Raw genomic sequence first — 15,918 nt, forward strand, 5'->3', positions numbered from 1 at the left:
CCACCTCTGCCTCTGCTTTCCAAAGTACAACTAAAAGTCAACCAGGACAAACCAAGGATGATTTTGATTGCTCCAGACTGGTCATGCAAACACTGGTGTACCCCCTCCTGCGCAGTGTGTCACGGTTCTCTCCATGACACCTTCCCTGCTGTCTCAGCAGGAGAACCAGATTCTACACCCACCGCTACCAACACTGAACCTTGCAGCCTGGCTAATTACTTAATCTCTCCTTTACCATCCCTTAGCAAACCTGTGATGGATATTTTAGAGGCAAGAAGACCTAGTACTAGAAAATCTTATGCTGAAAAATGGAAAAGAGTCTGTACCTGGAACCAGTCTCAAGGGATGAGCACAGCAGCGCCCAATTACCTCAGATTTTACAATACTTAACTGAGATGCTTCACAATGGCCTGTCTTTTCCCTCCATTAAAATCCACGCCTCGGCCATTTCAGCTCATTATAACACAGTACCTCCCCTCTTCTCTCATACACTGCTCAAGCAGTTCAGTCCTCAGAGGGGCCAAAAATTTGAGACCACCCAGGAGAGCACCAACCCCAGCCTGGGACCTTAACTTTGTCTTGGAGAAACTTACTCTACCTCCTTTCGAGCCAGCTGCCACTGCAGATTTAAAATTTCTTTCTTGAAAACAGCTTTCCTTTTAGCAATCACTTCAGCTTGAAGGGTATCTGAATTACAGGCCCTTAATGGCAGTAGAGCCTTTCATCATCTTTCATGTGGACAGTGTGTCACTCAGAACCAATCTATCCTTCATGCCCAAGGTGGTATCCAGTGTGGCAATTAGCTCATTCATTTGCCAACCTTCTTTCCCAATCCACAGAATAAAGGGGAATGGATACTGCATTCCTTAGATGTGCACAGACAACTTAGATTCTGCTTGGACAGGACTAAGCCTCAAAGGAAATCTGAACTGTTGGTAGCATTTGCTGCAGGTGCAGAGGGGAAGGCTATTTCAAATCAAACCATTTCTAAATGGATAAAAGCCATTGCATTAATTTCTGCTATAAGCATCATGGAAAACCTATCCCCCAGGGGATCAGACCTCACTCCACCAGGGCTGCATCTACCTCTGCAGTCTTTTGTCAGAGGCATCTTAGAAGCTGCTACCTGGAGTTCTGTACTTTCTTTCACCAAGCATTATCATTTGCCAATTTTCTCTAAATCCAGAGCTGGCTTTGCCACTGCAGTCTTGCAGGGCCTTATAGCTGGCCCTAATGCTATCTAAACTCATCCCAACCATAGCTTTGGGAATGTACCCAAATGTAATGATTGCAGCAGTGAAACACGAAGAACCTAGTACAGTTGTGTACACTTACCATAGTGTATTCACTGTTGCAGTCCTGGTTACCCTCCCTCCAGTCCCGTAACTTCGTTTGGCTATACCTCTACTTTCCTTTACTATGCTTAAAAGCCTTTTTGGTGTATTTTCTTTTTTGTTGGAGGTATATTTTTGTGCTTTTATGTTTAATTACTTCCCGTTGGGGGGCACATGACATCTGAGATGAGAACAACTGATGTAATGGGCGTCGGCTGCAAGTTTTATACTCCTGAAGACCTGACGTCATGGAAGAAGGGACAGCAACTGACACAGGACCCAAGACTTTGTTAATCAGGCAGACTGAGAGCAACCTGCAAGCAGATTACCCAAATGTAGTGACTGCAACAGTAAATACACTCTAACATCTACATTTATGGTAAGTGTATACAACTGTACTTTAATGTTCTGTGGTAGCAAAATACTCTGCACTGTGGCTGTGATGCCATAGAAGTCTCCAGTAGGGCAGCAGACACAGGTTCCATCATCAGAAGATGTGTTAGTCTGAGAGAGGCAGTTCCTCCAAGACCACATCAGATCTAGTCTCCTTGATGCCCCATCAGACAAAGGTTTTATTTTTGGTCCCAAGTTGAAGCTTTCCTTAAGAAAATGGAAGATGAAGTTGACAGTCTGCATGGACTTGTCATTAAGTACAACCTTGTCATTTCAATAGAAATTACCCTACCATGCATTGGTCCTTTCAAGACCAATTTAAGCGTAGACAAAGAAAATCCCATAGGGAAAGGAGTCAGACGGCACTAATGGCCCAGACAATGGCAAATGGACTCCAGTAGAGCAGGGAGTTCTCGTCCACAGGCCCCTAGCAGGGAGTAACCATGACTAAGGTGTGTGCACGCACCTTACACCTTCCCCTACTCCATAGGAACTGCACTGTCATTACCAGGGACTATTGGGTACTAAACATCATTTCACAAGGTTACAAACTCTAGTTCAAATAACCCTTGGTTTACTCTTGCCTCCCAGACATTCCTCCAAACCAAAAATCCAAGGCATTAACCCATTTAGAGTTTCTGTGCACTCAGGGCTCTGTTGAACCTGTACCAGAACACCCTCAAGGAAGGGGGGTGTTTATTTAAGACTCTTCCTTCTACCCAGAAAAGAAAAGCACCTGACAGCCAATTCCGGGCCTGTCAATGCTCAAAGAATTCTTACAGGTTCAAAAATTCAAAATGCTAATTCTTCAAAAACTTGTGCCTGTGATCAGGGATGTAGCCAGAAAATTTCAATTTGTGTCCTCAAAACTTTTCGTCCTCCCATCCCACCTGGCACCTAAAAAAATGGCCAGGTCTTTAAAAATGTTGCACCCCAGCAGTTAAAGGTGTGCTTTATTTCTAGTGGTCCCCTCTAAAACTATTGGATATTGTTTTTAGATTACCACCCCTTACTGTAAGCAAGTTATGTACCTGTTAGAGAGATCACTTTAGGCAAGTGTTGACATAATATAGCCTGAAAAAAGCTGCAGTGTTTGCTGCAAAGAAAAAAAAATGTACTGTGTAGAGTACAGAGTATGCCTGACTACACTCTTGCCTTTGATCTCCCCCAATGCCTTCATTGTTACCCTACACCTAAGAGATGCCTACATCCATATTCCTGTAGAGGAATCGCACAGAACCATCTTGTGCTTCAGAGTAGGTACCAGACACTATCTGTTCTGTGTTCTGCCCTTTGGCTTATCTACTGCTCCCAAGGTTTTCACATAATGCCTAACACCAGTGATAGCCTTTTGCAATATAGAGAGTTCAGATTTTACCCCCACTTGAGCGACTGCCTCATTCAGCTAACAAACCATAAAAAAAAAAAACCTTTGAGCAGATCTGCTTTTCACCCAAAACCTCAATGGTGTTGATCAATGCTCAGAAATCTCAGACCTCACAAACAGGATTCTTTTCATGGGGGCCCTTCTGAGCTCAACCCTCCAAAAGGCCTTTTTTTTTACCCCCTTGGCAAAGTTTCCTTCCTGACCCTGTATTTCAAGAAAATCTTGGTCAGGGATTACCTCACAGCCAGAGAGAGTATCTAAACCCCTGGGTTACTTGGCCTGTTGCAGCCTTATGATTTCCCTGGCCAGGCTGCATATGAGAACTTCAGTGGTACCTCAAGAGTGTTTGGTGCCAACCTGCACAGCCTCTCACTTTCAGGATAAAACTGCTTCCTTGCCTTAGGAAGGAGTTTGCTTGGTGTGTCCAGGCATGTTCTCTGTCTGGGTCTCCCATTCAGGATCACTCCTCTGGAACAAACTGTGATGGCATATGCATCAGAAGTAGCCTTCTGAAACCCAGTTCAACAGCTTCCATACTTGAGGCAGTTGGGGCTGCAAGTTCAGATACAAACACGTAAATGTAAAATAATTTATGGCTGTGCAAAAACAGTTGCCTTCCAGAAGAAATAGAAACCTGGAGTCCTTGTGAAGACAGACAATGCCACAGTTATGTGGTACATGAACAGGGAGGGGACCCATTCTTACCCACTTTGCCACCTAGCCATGGATGTTGGGGAAACTGCTCATTGCTCAGTATCTGCCAGGAGAAAGAAACAATATGGTGGATCACTTCAGCAGAAGCCTGTGAGACCCCCATAAGTGGAGACTTCATCGGGATGTCTTTCATGGCATAGCCAAAATGTAGGGTGTGCCCAAATAGACCTTTCTGCCACCGAAGAAAATGCTCACTTGAAAAAGTTTTGCTTCAGGAACAAAAGGAAGTCTGCCTGGAAGACAAATGAATTCTCTTTCGCTTGAACAGGCCTTTACCTCTTGCCTTCATCCCCCAATACCACTGCTCCTCAGGTTATTGCTAAAGATAAGGGGCCAAGAGTAATTCTGATAGCCCCAGATTGGCACAGGCAGCACTGGTACCCTCTACTCCTCAGCCTAGCCAGCGCTGAGTCATGACAGCTGCCACAGAGTGAATTTACTAACACAGGACAGGGGCCAGATAATACACCCCAACATGCAGACACTCAGGTTGTCAGAATAGATGATAGCTGTTTCTATGGAGGGAATCTCTTCTTGACAAATGGGTGCTGAACATTCTAAGAGGCCAGGAGACCTAGCACTCGGCAGTCTTTCTCCGCCAAATGGAAACTAACATTCTAAGAGGCCAGGAGACCTGGCACTCAGCAGTCTCTCTCCGCCAAATGGAAACCATTCACCTTTTGGTGCAGACAAAGCCCTTGCCCATTCGCCTTTTGGTGCAGACAAAGCCCTTGCCATTCGCGTTTTGGTGCAGACAAAGCCCTTGCCATTCGCCTTTTGGTGCAGACAAAGCCCTTGCCATTCGCCTTTTGGTGCAGACAAAAGCCCTTGCCCATTCGCCTTTTGGTGCAGACAAAGCCCTTGCCCATTCGCCTTTTGGTGCAGACAAAGCCCTTGCCCATTCGCCTTTTGGTGCAGACAAAGCCCTTGCCCATTCGCCTTTTGGTGCAGACAGAGCCCTTGCCCATTCGCCTTTTGGTGCAGACAGAGCCCTTGCCCATTCGCCTTTTGGTGCAGACAGAGCCCTTGCCCATTCGCCTTTTGGTGCAGACAGAGCCCTTGCCCATTCGCCTTTTGGTGCAGACAGAGCCCTTGCCCATTCGCCTTTTGGTGCAGACAGAGCCCTTGCCCATTCGCCTTTTGGTGCAGACAGAGCCCTTGCCCATTCGCCTTTTGGTGCAGACAGAGCCCTTGCCCATTCGCCTTTTGGTGCAGACAGAGCCCTTGCCCATTCGCCTTTTGGTGCAGACAGAGCCCTTGCCCATTCGCCTTTTGGTGCAGACAGAGCCCTTGCCCATTCGCCTTTTGGTGCAGACAGAGCCCTTGCCCATTCGCCTTTTGGTGCAGACAGAGCCCTTGCCCATTCGCCTTTTGGTGCAGACAGAGCCCTTGCCCATTCGCCTTTTGGTGCAGACAGAGCCCTTGCCCATTCGCCTTTTGGCGCAGACAGAGCCCTTGCCCATTCGCCTTTTGGCGCAGACAGAGCCCTTGCCCATTCGCCTTTTGGCGCAGACAGAGCCCTTGCCCATTCGCCTTTTGGCGCAGACAGAGCCCTTGCCCATTCGCCTTTTAGGCAGACAGACCCTTGCCCATTCGCCTTTTGGCGCAGACGGAGCCCTTGCCCATTCGCCTTTTGGCGCAGACGAGCCCTTGCCCATTCGCCTTTTGGCGCAGACGGAGCCCTTGCCCATTCGCCTTTTGGCGCAGACGGAGCCCTTGCCCATTCGCCTTTTGGCGCAGACGGAGCCCTTGCCCATTCGCCTTTTGGCGCAGACGGAGCCCTTGCCCATTCGCCTTTTGGCGCAGACGGAGCCCTTGCCCATTCGCCTTTTGGCGCAGACGGAGCCCTTGCCCATTCGCCTTTTGGCGCAGACGGACCCTTGCCCATTCGCCTTTGGCGCAGACGGAGCCCTTGCCCATTCGCCTTTTGGCGCAGGCCAGCCCTTGCCCATTCGCCTTTTGGCGCAGACGGAGCCCTTGCCCATTCGCCTTTTGGCGCAGACGGCGCCCTTGCCCATTCGCCTTTTGGCGCCGACGGACCCTTGCCCATTCGCCTTTTGGCGCAGACGGAGCCCTTGCCCATTCGCCTTTTGGCGCAGACGGAGCCCTTGCCCATTCGCCTTTTGGCGCAGACGGAGCCCTTGCCCATTCGCCTTTTGGCGACGGAGCCCTTGCCCATTCGCCTTTTGGCGCAGACGGAGCCCTTGCCCATTCGCCTTTTGGCGCAGACGGAGCCCTTGCCCATTCGCCTTTTGGCGCAGACGGAGCCCTTGCCCATTCGCCTTTTGGCAGACGGAGCCCTTGCCCATTCGCCTTTTGGCGCAGACGGACCCTTGCCCATTCGCCTTTTGGCGCAGACGGAGCCCTTGCCCATTCGCCTTTTGGCGCAGACGGAGCCCTTGCCCATTCGCCTTTTGGCGCAGACGGAGCCCTTGCCCATTCGCCTTTTGGCGCAGACGGAGCCCTTGCCCATTCGCCTTTTGGCGCAGAGCCCTTGCCCATTCGCCTTTTGGCAGACGGAGCCCTTGCCCATTCGCCTTTTGGCAGACGGAGCCCTTGCCCATTCGCCTTTTGGCGCAGACGGAGCCCTTGCCCATTCGCCTTTTGGCGCAGGAGCCCTTGCCCATTCGCCTTTTGGCAGACGGAGCCCTTGCCCATTCGCCTTTTGGCGCAGACGGAGCCCTTGCCCATTCGCCTTTTGGCGCAGACGGAGACCCTTGCCCATTCGCCTTTTGGCGCAGACGGAGCCCTTGCCCATTCGCCTTTTGGCGCAGACGGAGCCCTTGCCCATTCGCCTTTTGGCGCAGACGGACCCTTGCCCATTCGCCTTTTAGGCGCAGACGGAGCCTTGCCCATTCGCCTTTTGGCGCAGACGGAGCCCTTGCCCATTCGCCTTTTGGCGCAGACGGAGCCCTTGCCCATTCGCCTTTTGGCGCAGACGGAGCCCTTGCCCATTCGCCTTTTGGCGCAGACGGAGCCCTTGCCCATTCGCCTTTTGTGGCTGCCGGAGCCCTTGCCCATTCGCCTTTTGGCGCAGACGGAGCCCTTGCCCATTCGCCTTTTGGCGCAGACGGAGCCCTTGCCCATTCGCCTTTTGGCGCAGACGGAGCCCTTGCCCATTCGCCTTTTGGCGCAGACGGAGCCCTTGCCCATTCGCCTTTTGGCGCAGACGGAGCCCTTGCCCATTCGCCTTTGGCGGCAGACGGAGCCCTTGCCCATTCGCCTTTTGGCGCAGACGGAGCCCTTGCCCATTCGCCTTTTGGCCGAGACGGAGCCCTTGCCCATTCGCCTTTTGGCGCAGACGGAGCCCTTGCCCATTCGCCTTTTGGCGCAGACGGAGCCCTTGCCCATTCGCCTTTTGGCGCAGACGGAGCCCTTGCCCATTCGCCTTTGGCGCAGACGGAGCCCTTGCCCATTCGCCTTTTGGCGCAGACGGAGCCCTTGCCCATTCGCCTTTTGGCGCAGACGGAGCCCTTGCCCATTCGCCTTTTGGCGCAGGAGACCCTTGCCCATTCGCCTTTTGGCAGACGGAGCCCTTGCCCATTCGCCTTTTGGCAGACGGAGCCCTTGCCCATTCGCCTTTGGCGCAGACGGAGCCCTTGCCCATTCGCCTTTTGGCGCAGACGGAGCCCTTGCCCATTCGCCTTTTGGCGCAGACGGAGCCCTTGCCCATTCGCCTTTTGGCGCAGACGGAGCCCTTGCCCATTCGCCTTTTGGCGCAGACGGAGCCCTTGCCCATTCGCCTTTTGGCGCAGACGGAGCCCTTGCCCATTCGCCTTTTGGCGCAGACGGAGCCCTTGCCCATTCGCCTTTTGGCGCAGACGGAGCCCTTGCCCATTCGCCTTTTGGCGCAGACGGAGCCCTTGCCCATTCGCCTTTTGGCGCAGACGGAGCCCTTGTCTGGCTGAGTCTTTTCATGCTGTCGTATTTGTCCAGCCTTTTTAAAAGATTTTTTTACACCATTAAAATCCTTGCTTCCCTGAGACCTCTGTTTTGTTTTGGAAAAAACATAACCCTCCCACCCTTTGAACCCGGCTGCTTCCACACCTGGAAGACTGCCTTCCTACTAGCTGTTACTCAGCCAGAAGTATATGAGCTTCAGGCCCTCCTGTGGAACCATTCATCCATCCATCCATCCAGTCTGTCAGCACTAACCCTTCCTTTATACCCAAGGTGATGACAGACTTTAAATCAATCCATACATTTGTTTGCTTTCTTCCCCAACCCCCAAAACAAGGGAGAAAGGATCCTCCATTCTTTGGATATGTATGGGCAACTCTTGCTACTTGGACAGAACCAGGAATGTCAGGAAATCAGTCCAACTTTTTGTGGCCTTTGCCAGTAGTTCTGAGGGGAGACCAGTTTCAAACAAAGCATCTCCAAATGGATGTCCTGCTGTATCTGTTAAGCCATTTTGGTAAGAAGTCCCTGAACCTGTAATGGCATATTCCAGCAGGGCTACTGCTACCTCTACAGCCTTTCTTAAAATGTGGCCACAAGACATTTTGGAAGCAGCTACTTGGTTTTTGGTGCATAATTTTACAAAACCATTACCATCTTCCTATCTTTTCCAAGTCCAGAGCAGGTTTTGTCAGTGCTATTTTGTAGACAATCCTCCTTAATATTTCTTCCACTTTGTTTTCAGCTTTGGGAGAGTCATCCCACAAGTCAGGACTGCAACAGTGAAACATGAACAAAGTACAGTTGTATACACTTGCCATAAATGTAGAGGTTTCAGTATTTCCCTCCCTCCTTCCCTTCTGGTCTACTGCATGGGTTAAGACACTCATCCTTCACATCCTGGGTGGTTCATTCCCGTTCCTCTTTCTCCACTCTTCTGGTTTCCAGAGTCTCAGACCCCCAACCTCAGACGCATGCTAGGGAGCAAGAAAGTACCAAGGTCATGTTGGCAGATTTCCTTAATACTTAAAAACAGTGACGTATGATAAGGTGTCCAGTGGCAGCTGGATGAGGGAAGAGTCTCTGGTAGTTGGACTGGCCAAGGGCTTCCCTGGTGGGAAATCCCACAAGTCAGGGCTGCAACAGTGACTGCACTCAAACATCTACATTTAGGGTAAGTGTACTTGACTGTACTTTTTATAGGTGACTGAGACTAGACTGTGTAGGGGACCATACAGAGAGTTGTCCTATTGGGGGATGGAAGAAGCAGGAATATAGGGGGGGGGTGCTTGGTGTAAATGCGCAATGAAGAGGCAAATTAAAAGGTGAAATAAACTTTAGATTTATTAGGGGCAGATATAGAATTTAAAGGAGGGATACGGGGAGAGAAAATTGGAAGCAAGTCATTTTAGGACTGATTTAAGAATATATTAATGGAGAGGTCAGTGGTCCATAGAATCATTGGTGGAGCTTCAAGTGGAGGAGAGTGGACTGATTTTAAAGGCTGCCTACAAACAGATTGAGAATGTGTGGGATGCTGTGGTACTATTACATTGCTCAAGCAGTTAAATTGTGGAACTTCCATGTGTATCCTTATTACTTGCATTAAAACTGAGCGTTTTTCCCAGCAGTCCTGTAGTTGTGTAACATTCCTGTCTTCCTTGCAGGGACCATACCTAACTGTGGAACAACTGTCCCTGGACTTTGAATATGTCATCAATGAAGTTATTCGCAACGATGCCAGTTGGTCCAAGCAGTTCTGCTCTTTCAGCGATTATGATATTGTAATTCTAGAGGTAGGAACCCTCAGGCTTTTTTTATTAAACATAACACTAGCTATATGCATATTGGCATTCCAGTCTTGAAATTGACTAGTGTGCCAAAACAAAACCAACACAAGGCAATGCAAGGTTCAGTAAGACTGTGGTTACTTGGTGTCACTTTCTGTACTGCTTTTGGTGTCTTATTGCAGAAATAGAAGACCTCTTCTGTTAAACCCCTCAAGCTGCGGTGTAAACTGCTCTGTGAATCACTGCTTCTAATAGTTCCCTGTGTAAAACTTAAATTGACTTAGCAGTGTTACCAAAAAATCTTGCTAATTTAAGTGGAATAGTTTGTTTATAAGGCTCTGAATATATTTATAGCCATTTTTACCCCTGGTCATTAACTGCATGGATCATGAGGGTAGTATTTAGTAATGGACTTGACACTGAAGTGACATCAGCTCTCTGGTGGCAATAGCCCACTGTATTACCAGGGATGTATGACAGGCAGTAGAGCTAATTGGTCCCAGCTGATTGTTTTAAAGCGCACAAGATGCCCTGTGCTGCTGTTGGTTTTCTGCTACATTGGCAGTTCTGTGTTGCTGCTTTCACTGTCTAGAAAAGTACTTGTGTTTTGTTTTCTGTGCAGTGCTCCTCTTGCTACATATCGGGGGTGTAAGGTTGTTTCATTGTTAAGCTGCTTGATTTGTCTTTTCTCATTTGCTTTGTTCTAGTGTTAGGCCTTTGCATACTAACTGGCTCCCTCCTACTTCCAAACTTCTGATTTTTATTTGCCTTTGGGTGCAGCAGTTTTAAGAGTTCTAGGTGAGTCTCAAGTCATGTCCACTTGCTCCACTTGCAGGAGATTTAATTGGCCCACTGTAAAGCACCAAAGGAAGATGTACTTGAAGCCCCATCTTGTGCCACAGGTTCCTGCTGCAAGACATCAGCTGCCATCTACTTTGTATGTCAGTGCAAGTCCTTTCGCATGTTCACGTTCACCCCACAGATGTACATCTGCGTGAAATGCCTAATGGCTGGTTTAGGAGCACTCTGTCACTGTTCATTCGTCTCCATAGGGTTTATAGGAGGTTACTTGGCTAGTGGCTCTAAAGGCTTTACAACCCTAGCCATGTTAATCCCAAGCATCCCAATGTGTTCTCTTTGGGTAGTTCACAGAACAAATTTATGAACGGAGCGGGTCTGTGATAAACACCAGCTACCCCTGTCCATGATGTACATGGATGCCACCCTAGGGGTGAATTTGTGGTCTCTCATCCAGAAGCCTCCATACATGTAACTTCCGGACGTTTGTGTTTTCTGATAGTGGCCCACCCATGGAAGACCAGAACAACTTGTCTGAGGTTTGCTAGCACTGGGACCCCATGTAAATTAATTCTTGACCATCTTCTTCCATTGGAAGGTCTTCTCAGGAGATGACAGAGGTCATTACCGTTAAGGAAGGGCATTCAGAAACCACGCTGGAGGTTAGAATGAGTTCTGCAGAGAGACTCCTTCCCCTCTTCATCCACCACAGATTTGATGCAGCTGGCTAGGAAAAGATGCTGGCTGCCTTACCAGAGACACTGCTGTTGGGAGTTTGGACATTGCAGTGAGCTGGCATTATCACAGGTGCAGTCTGACATTTGCTAATGTTGGAAGCCTCCCCCATGTCACCAAGGCACTTTAGACTTTGAGTGTGGAGTTGCATTCATCACTCCTTTGCCTGTTGAATCTTGGTGTGACTACAGAGTTCAACTAGCTGATACGTGGAGGTGTGTGACAGTTGATTACACTCTCCTTTACTCCAGTCGTTAGAGCAACTACTTCCCCCAAACCAAATTAGGCAGCCCTTTAACCTTAGTGGCAGGCTTGTATTACTGCACTGATAGTCTGCATCCATGACTTTTCCTCCATTTTATAGCCCCCCTCCCATTGCTTGTGATTGCCACAGCTAGCCAATTTTCTCCCCTCTTCCAGTGTTTAGAACATATAGCCAAGCTGTACCAGCACCCATGTGGATGTAGCTACAGTGTTTTATGGGAAGGTTATTACTAGTAGTAACAGATCTGTTATAAGGTGACCTTTTTAGAACCATCTCCCGCTGGTCATCCTTCTGGTTAGTTTCATAGAAGAAGTTGCTGTGGGGCACAGATGTTAATCGTGCATGCAGCCGCAGTCATCACACTTGGGTTATCCTGCCGTCAGGCGGGTCCTCGGTCGGCCGAATTCCAAAGTCTAGGTCCGGCGTCTGTTGTCGTCGCTTCTTCCCTGATGTCAGTGCGGCAGGGGTATAAAAGAGGCAGCTGACACCATTTTCTTCATTCTTTCTTGCCGCGCGGTGCCCGAAGCAGAAGCAGTTCGCAAGTGCCGGTCGGCCAGCTCCTGAGATTTACAAATAGTATTTCAGTTGAAGTCTTCTTTAAAGCTAATTACCCCGTTGGGGAAACTTTTCTTGCCTCAGACCGATGTCAGACAAAGTTAATAATTGCCTTTCTTGTGGGAAGCAAATACCGCATAAGGATTTTCACTCTTTCTGTATACCTTGCTTAGGGCCAGACCACGACGTCTCGGCCTGCCGTTTTTGTGCTAGGTTTAACAAGCGCACTTAAGCGCCGGGCGGAGTTTGCCCTTCATTATTTTGGCAAAATATTTAATTATATCATGTCGTCGGATACACAGACGCCAGTTTTAGGTAAAAGATGCAAAGAATAAGGACCGACACCCGAGGCCTACACAGAGTACTGAGACTATGCTTAGGCCGACTACCGGTTCTCAGCGAGGTGCCTACGCAGCCCCTGACTACCGAAGAAACTATTTTACCAATGACTTCAGTACCCGAGGTCGCAGGTTCCTCAGTCCCCATTCCCACTGCAGATACCGACGCCACTCTTGGCGGGGAAACCGAAAATTTAGCGAGGCCTGCCATTTCTGAAGGCGTCTTCAGGCCTACCACCTTCTCTATTAAATGCTTCACTAAATCTAAAGCTGCAATGAAAACTAAAAAACAGGGTCCTCAGACCTCTTCTCAAGGGCCCATGCCTAAAAAACAGATGCTTAAAATGGCTGAGGATTTACTCTCATCAGGGGTTCTCAACCCCCCTCAGACAAAAGACCCAGGTTGGAGGAAGACTACCCTTCTTCAGACCAGGCTTCTATTACCTCAGACCATTCTGAGGACCAGGATTATGCCTATTCTCCTTTTAAAGACTCTGATGCTGAGGAGTCTATTCTCTCGGTACCCCCCCCCCCGAGGACTACTTTTTTGGGGAAACCCTGCATACATTGAGAGAGCACTTTCACTGGGAAGGCCAAGATTACTCAGATTGCAAGAAAAGGCTCAGGGAATTTCTACTGCTCCCCCAGCATAGGCCCCTGGCTATCCCTCCTGTTTTAGATATTTTGGATGATGTGTGCACAGAAGCCAGTCTTAATCCAGACTCTTCCAGCTCCTGTTAAACCAGACAGATATTACCGGGTTCCTGATTCTCACCAGTTCCTTTATAAAAGCCATACTGCTGACCCAGGAACAATTTCACAGGGTCCCAAGGGGATTAAGGCCTCTACTGCTAAAAACCCTTTACCTTCAGAGAGAGATTCCAGAGCATTAGAAAGGTGGGGGAAAAAGGTGTATACTTCAGCCACTTTAACCATGAGGGCATTAAACTGTCAATTTCATATGTTAAAGTACCAACAGTTCTTGTTATCTCAGCTGAAAAGCAAAATGACACAAACAGATCAACCAGATTTGAAAGAGTTGCAGGATTTGTTGCATGGAGCAGAACAAGTGGGGAAACGTACCTTGCAGTGTGGTTTTGATGCTTTAGAGGCCTCATGTAGAGCTGCTGTCATGGGGTTTGTCATACGTAGACATGCTTGGCTCAAAGAGCAAACCTTACCAGATCATGGCAAAGCAAAGTTATTAGATGCACCACTTCAAAAAGATGTATTGTTTGGTGTTAAAGCTGAGGAGGTACTAAAGAAAATGGAGGAAAAAGCGAAATCTATGCAAACAGTTAAAGATTTCTTGCAGGTGCAACCTCCACGCTTCAGCAGAAACTGGCCTTCAAAAAATTGGTCCTTTCCAGCCACGAACAGACCCCAAAGGGGCAGATACAGACGCCCAAGGGGTAGAGGACAACCTCAAGGATCTTACAGAGCTAGACAGTGGCAAGCACCAACCCCAAGAGGTGGAGAAGATAGACCACAGTCATTTAGAAAACAGACACAATGACTTCCCCCTATGCCTGCCAAACAAAGCTATAATGGCAGCACCTTTGGGCGGGAAACTGGCCTTATTTTCGAAAAACTGGCACATTGTTACAAAAGACAGATGGATTCTGGATATTAGACAGAGGCTACAGGTTCCACTTTCACACCCTTCCAAAAATGAGAGGCATGCCAAACCCGCCACAAAATCAAAGGGCAGAGGCACAAAGGCAAATTTCCGCGCTCATGGATATGAAAGCATTTCAAGAGGTGCCTGCAAAAGAGCAAGGTCAAGGTTTTTATTCAAGACTATTTCTGGTACCAAGGAAGGACAAAGATTGGAGACCCAGCTTAGACCTATCTATTCTAAACACATATCTAGAGGTACCAAAATTCAAGATGCTCACATTACAGCAGCTTCTTCCCATGCTGGGCAAGGAGTCTTGGCTGGTAACGTTGGACCTCAAGGAGGCATACCTGCATGTCCCCATCAGACAAGATTGCAGAAGATACCTCCGATTTCTTGCATGTTCAACCCATTACCAATTCTCTGCATTGCCCTTTGGCTTATCTACTGCGCCCAGAGTGTTTACGAAATGCCTGGCATCAGTAATTGCCTTCTGCAGACAAGGAATACAAATCTACCCATATCTGGACTGCCTGATCCAAGCAGGGACAGCAAGGGCATTCTGTTGCAGCATCTGGCGTTTGTAATAAAACTATTAAACTACCTGGGTTTACACAGTGAACAAAAAGAAATCAAAACTAATACCTTCTCAACAGATAATTTTCCTGGGTGCCAGCTTAAATACAACAACCCAGATGGCCTACCTCACGCCAGACAAACAAGAGCAACTGTCTCAATACTTCAACAAAATGGCAACTTTAACCAGACTAACTGCAAGGAAAGTCCTGCAGGCTCTGGGGTTCATGGCATCTTGCATCCTACTAATACCATGTGCAAAGCTGCATATGAGGAAACTACAATGGCACCTAAAAAACTTATGGTCTCAACACAGCCACAGCTTGGAAACAATTATACCACTCATTCCATGCCTTCAAAAGGAATTTTTGTGGTGGGCTCAAGCATGCCAAAGAAACACAGGTCTCCCTTTCTGTCTACCTCAAGCATCTCAAATCATCACAACAGACGCCTCAGACTGCGCCTGGGGAGCACACATGGCAGATCAGTGCATTCAGGGAAAATGGTCCCAAAAAGAGAAGCACCTACACATCAACCAAAAGGAGATGCTAGCCATGCAAAATGCTCTTATGACCTTCAAAGACCTACTGCATCCAGGCCAGCTATTAATAGAGACACCACCACAGTCATGTGGTACATAAACAAACAGGGGGAAACTCATTCATACCCCCTGTGCAGGCAAGCTATGACCCTGTGGAACACAGCAATGGAATTACAAATTCAACTACAGGCACAATTCCTGCCAGGGGAGGAAAACACACTGGCAGACAACTTAAGCAGAAATATGACAGACCCACACGAATGGAAGTTGCATCCTCAAGTCTTCTCAAAGATAACTCTGGCATGGGGACAGCCAGACATAGATCTATTTGCTACCCACAGAAATTACCAGTTGGAGAAATTCTGTTCAAGGACCTATCATCCACAGGCCTGGAAAGTAGACGCACTCTTTCAATTAGACAAGATTGACAGTCTATGCCTTCCCGCCTCTACCGACCAAAGTTCTATTAAAAACCAGAGCAGAGAGGCCACAAATGTTTCTCATTGCTCCAGACTGGCCACGACAGCACTGGTATCCTCTCCTAAAGAGCCTGTCACACTCACCATGGATCCTACCTCTGGTTCCTCTTCTGTTGTCCCAGCACAACTACAAAACCCTTCACAGCCAGCTCAAAACCTTAAATCTAGCTGCATGGAGAATACCTTAAATTCCCAACAGACTCTCCTCCAAGGAGGTGCAGGATGTCATCTTGGAGGCCAGAAGACCCTCTACTAGAAAAACCTACTCCGCCAAATGGAAACTATTTTGTTCCTGGAATCAAGAAAAGGGCCAGAATCCTTGGGTAATAAATATACCTCAAATTTTACAGTGCCTAACTGAGATGTTAAACAGCGGCCTTTCCTTCTCCTCCATCAAGATCCATGCTTCAGCCATTTCAGCACAATACAATACAGATTCTCCTTTATTCTCACATCCTCTATTAAGGCAGTTCCTCAGAGGGGCAAAAAATATAA

General features: G+C 48.3%; 1 protein-coding gene across 2 annotated transcripts in view; it reads left to right on the forward strand.

Moving 5' to 3' along the window:
- Nucleotides 1-15,918, forward strand: part of DCAF15 (DDB1 and CUL4 associated factor 15) — a 1,446,364-nt gene that overhangs the window by 961,734 nt on the left and 468,712 nt on the right. For both annotated transcript variants that reach the window (XM_044057323.1, XM_044057324.1), the window contains exon 9: nucleotides 9,396-9,524. In XM_044057323.1, coding sequence (XP_043913258.1) covers nucleotides 9,396-9,524 — 129 coding nt within the window. The remainder of the gene's footprint in view (nucleotides 1-9,395; nucleotides 9,525-15,918) is intronic.

The sequence above is a fragment of the Protopterus annectens genome, chromosome 15.part0, assembly GCF_019279795.1.
Source record: "Protopterus annectens isolate FY-2018-M chromosome 15.part0, PAN1.0, whole genome shotgun sequence".
Taxonomy (NCBI): domain Eukaryota; kingdom Metazoa; phylum Chordata; order Ceratodontiformes; family Protopteridae; genus Protopterus; species Protopterus annectens.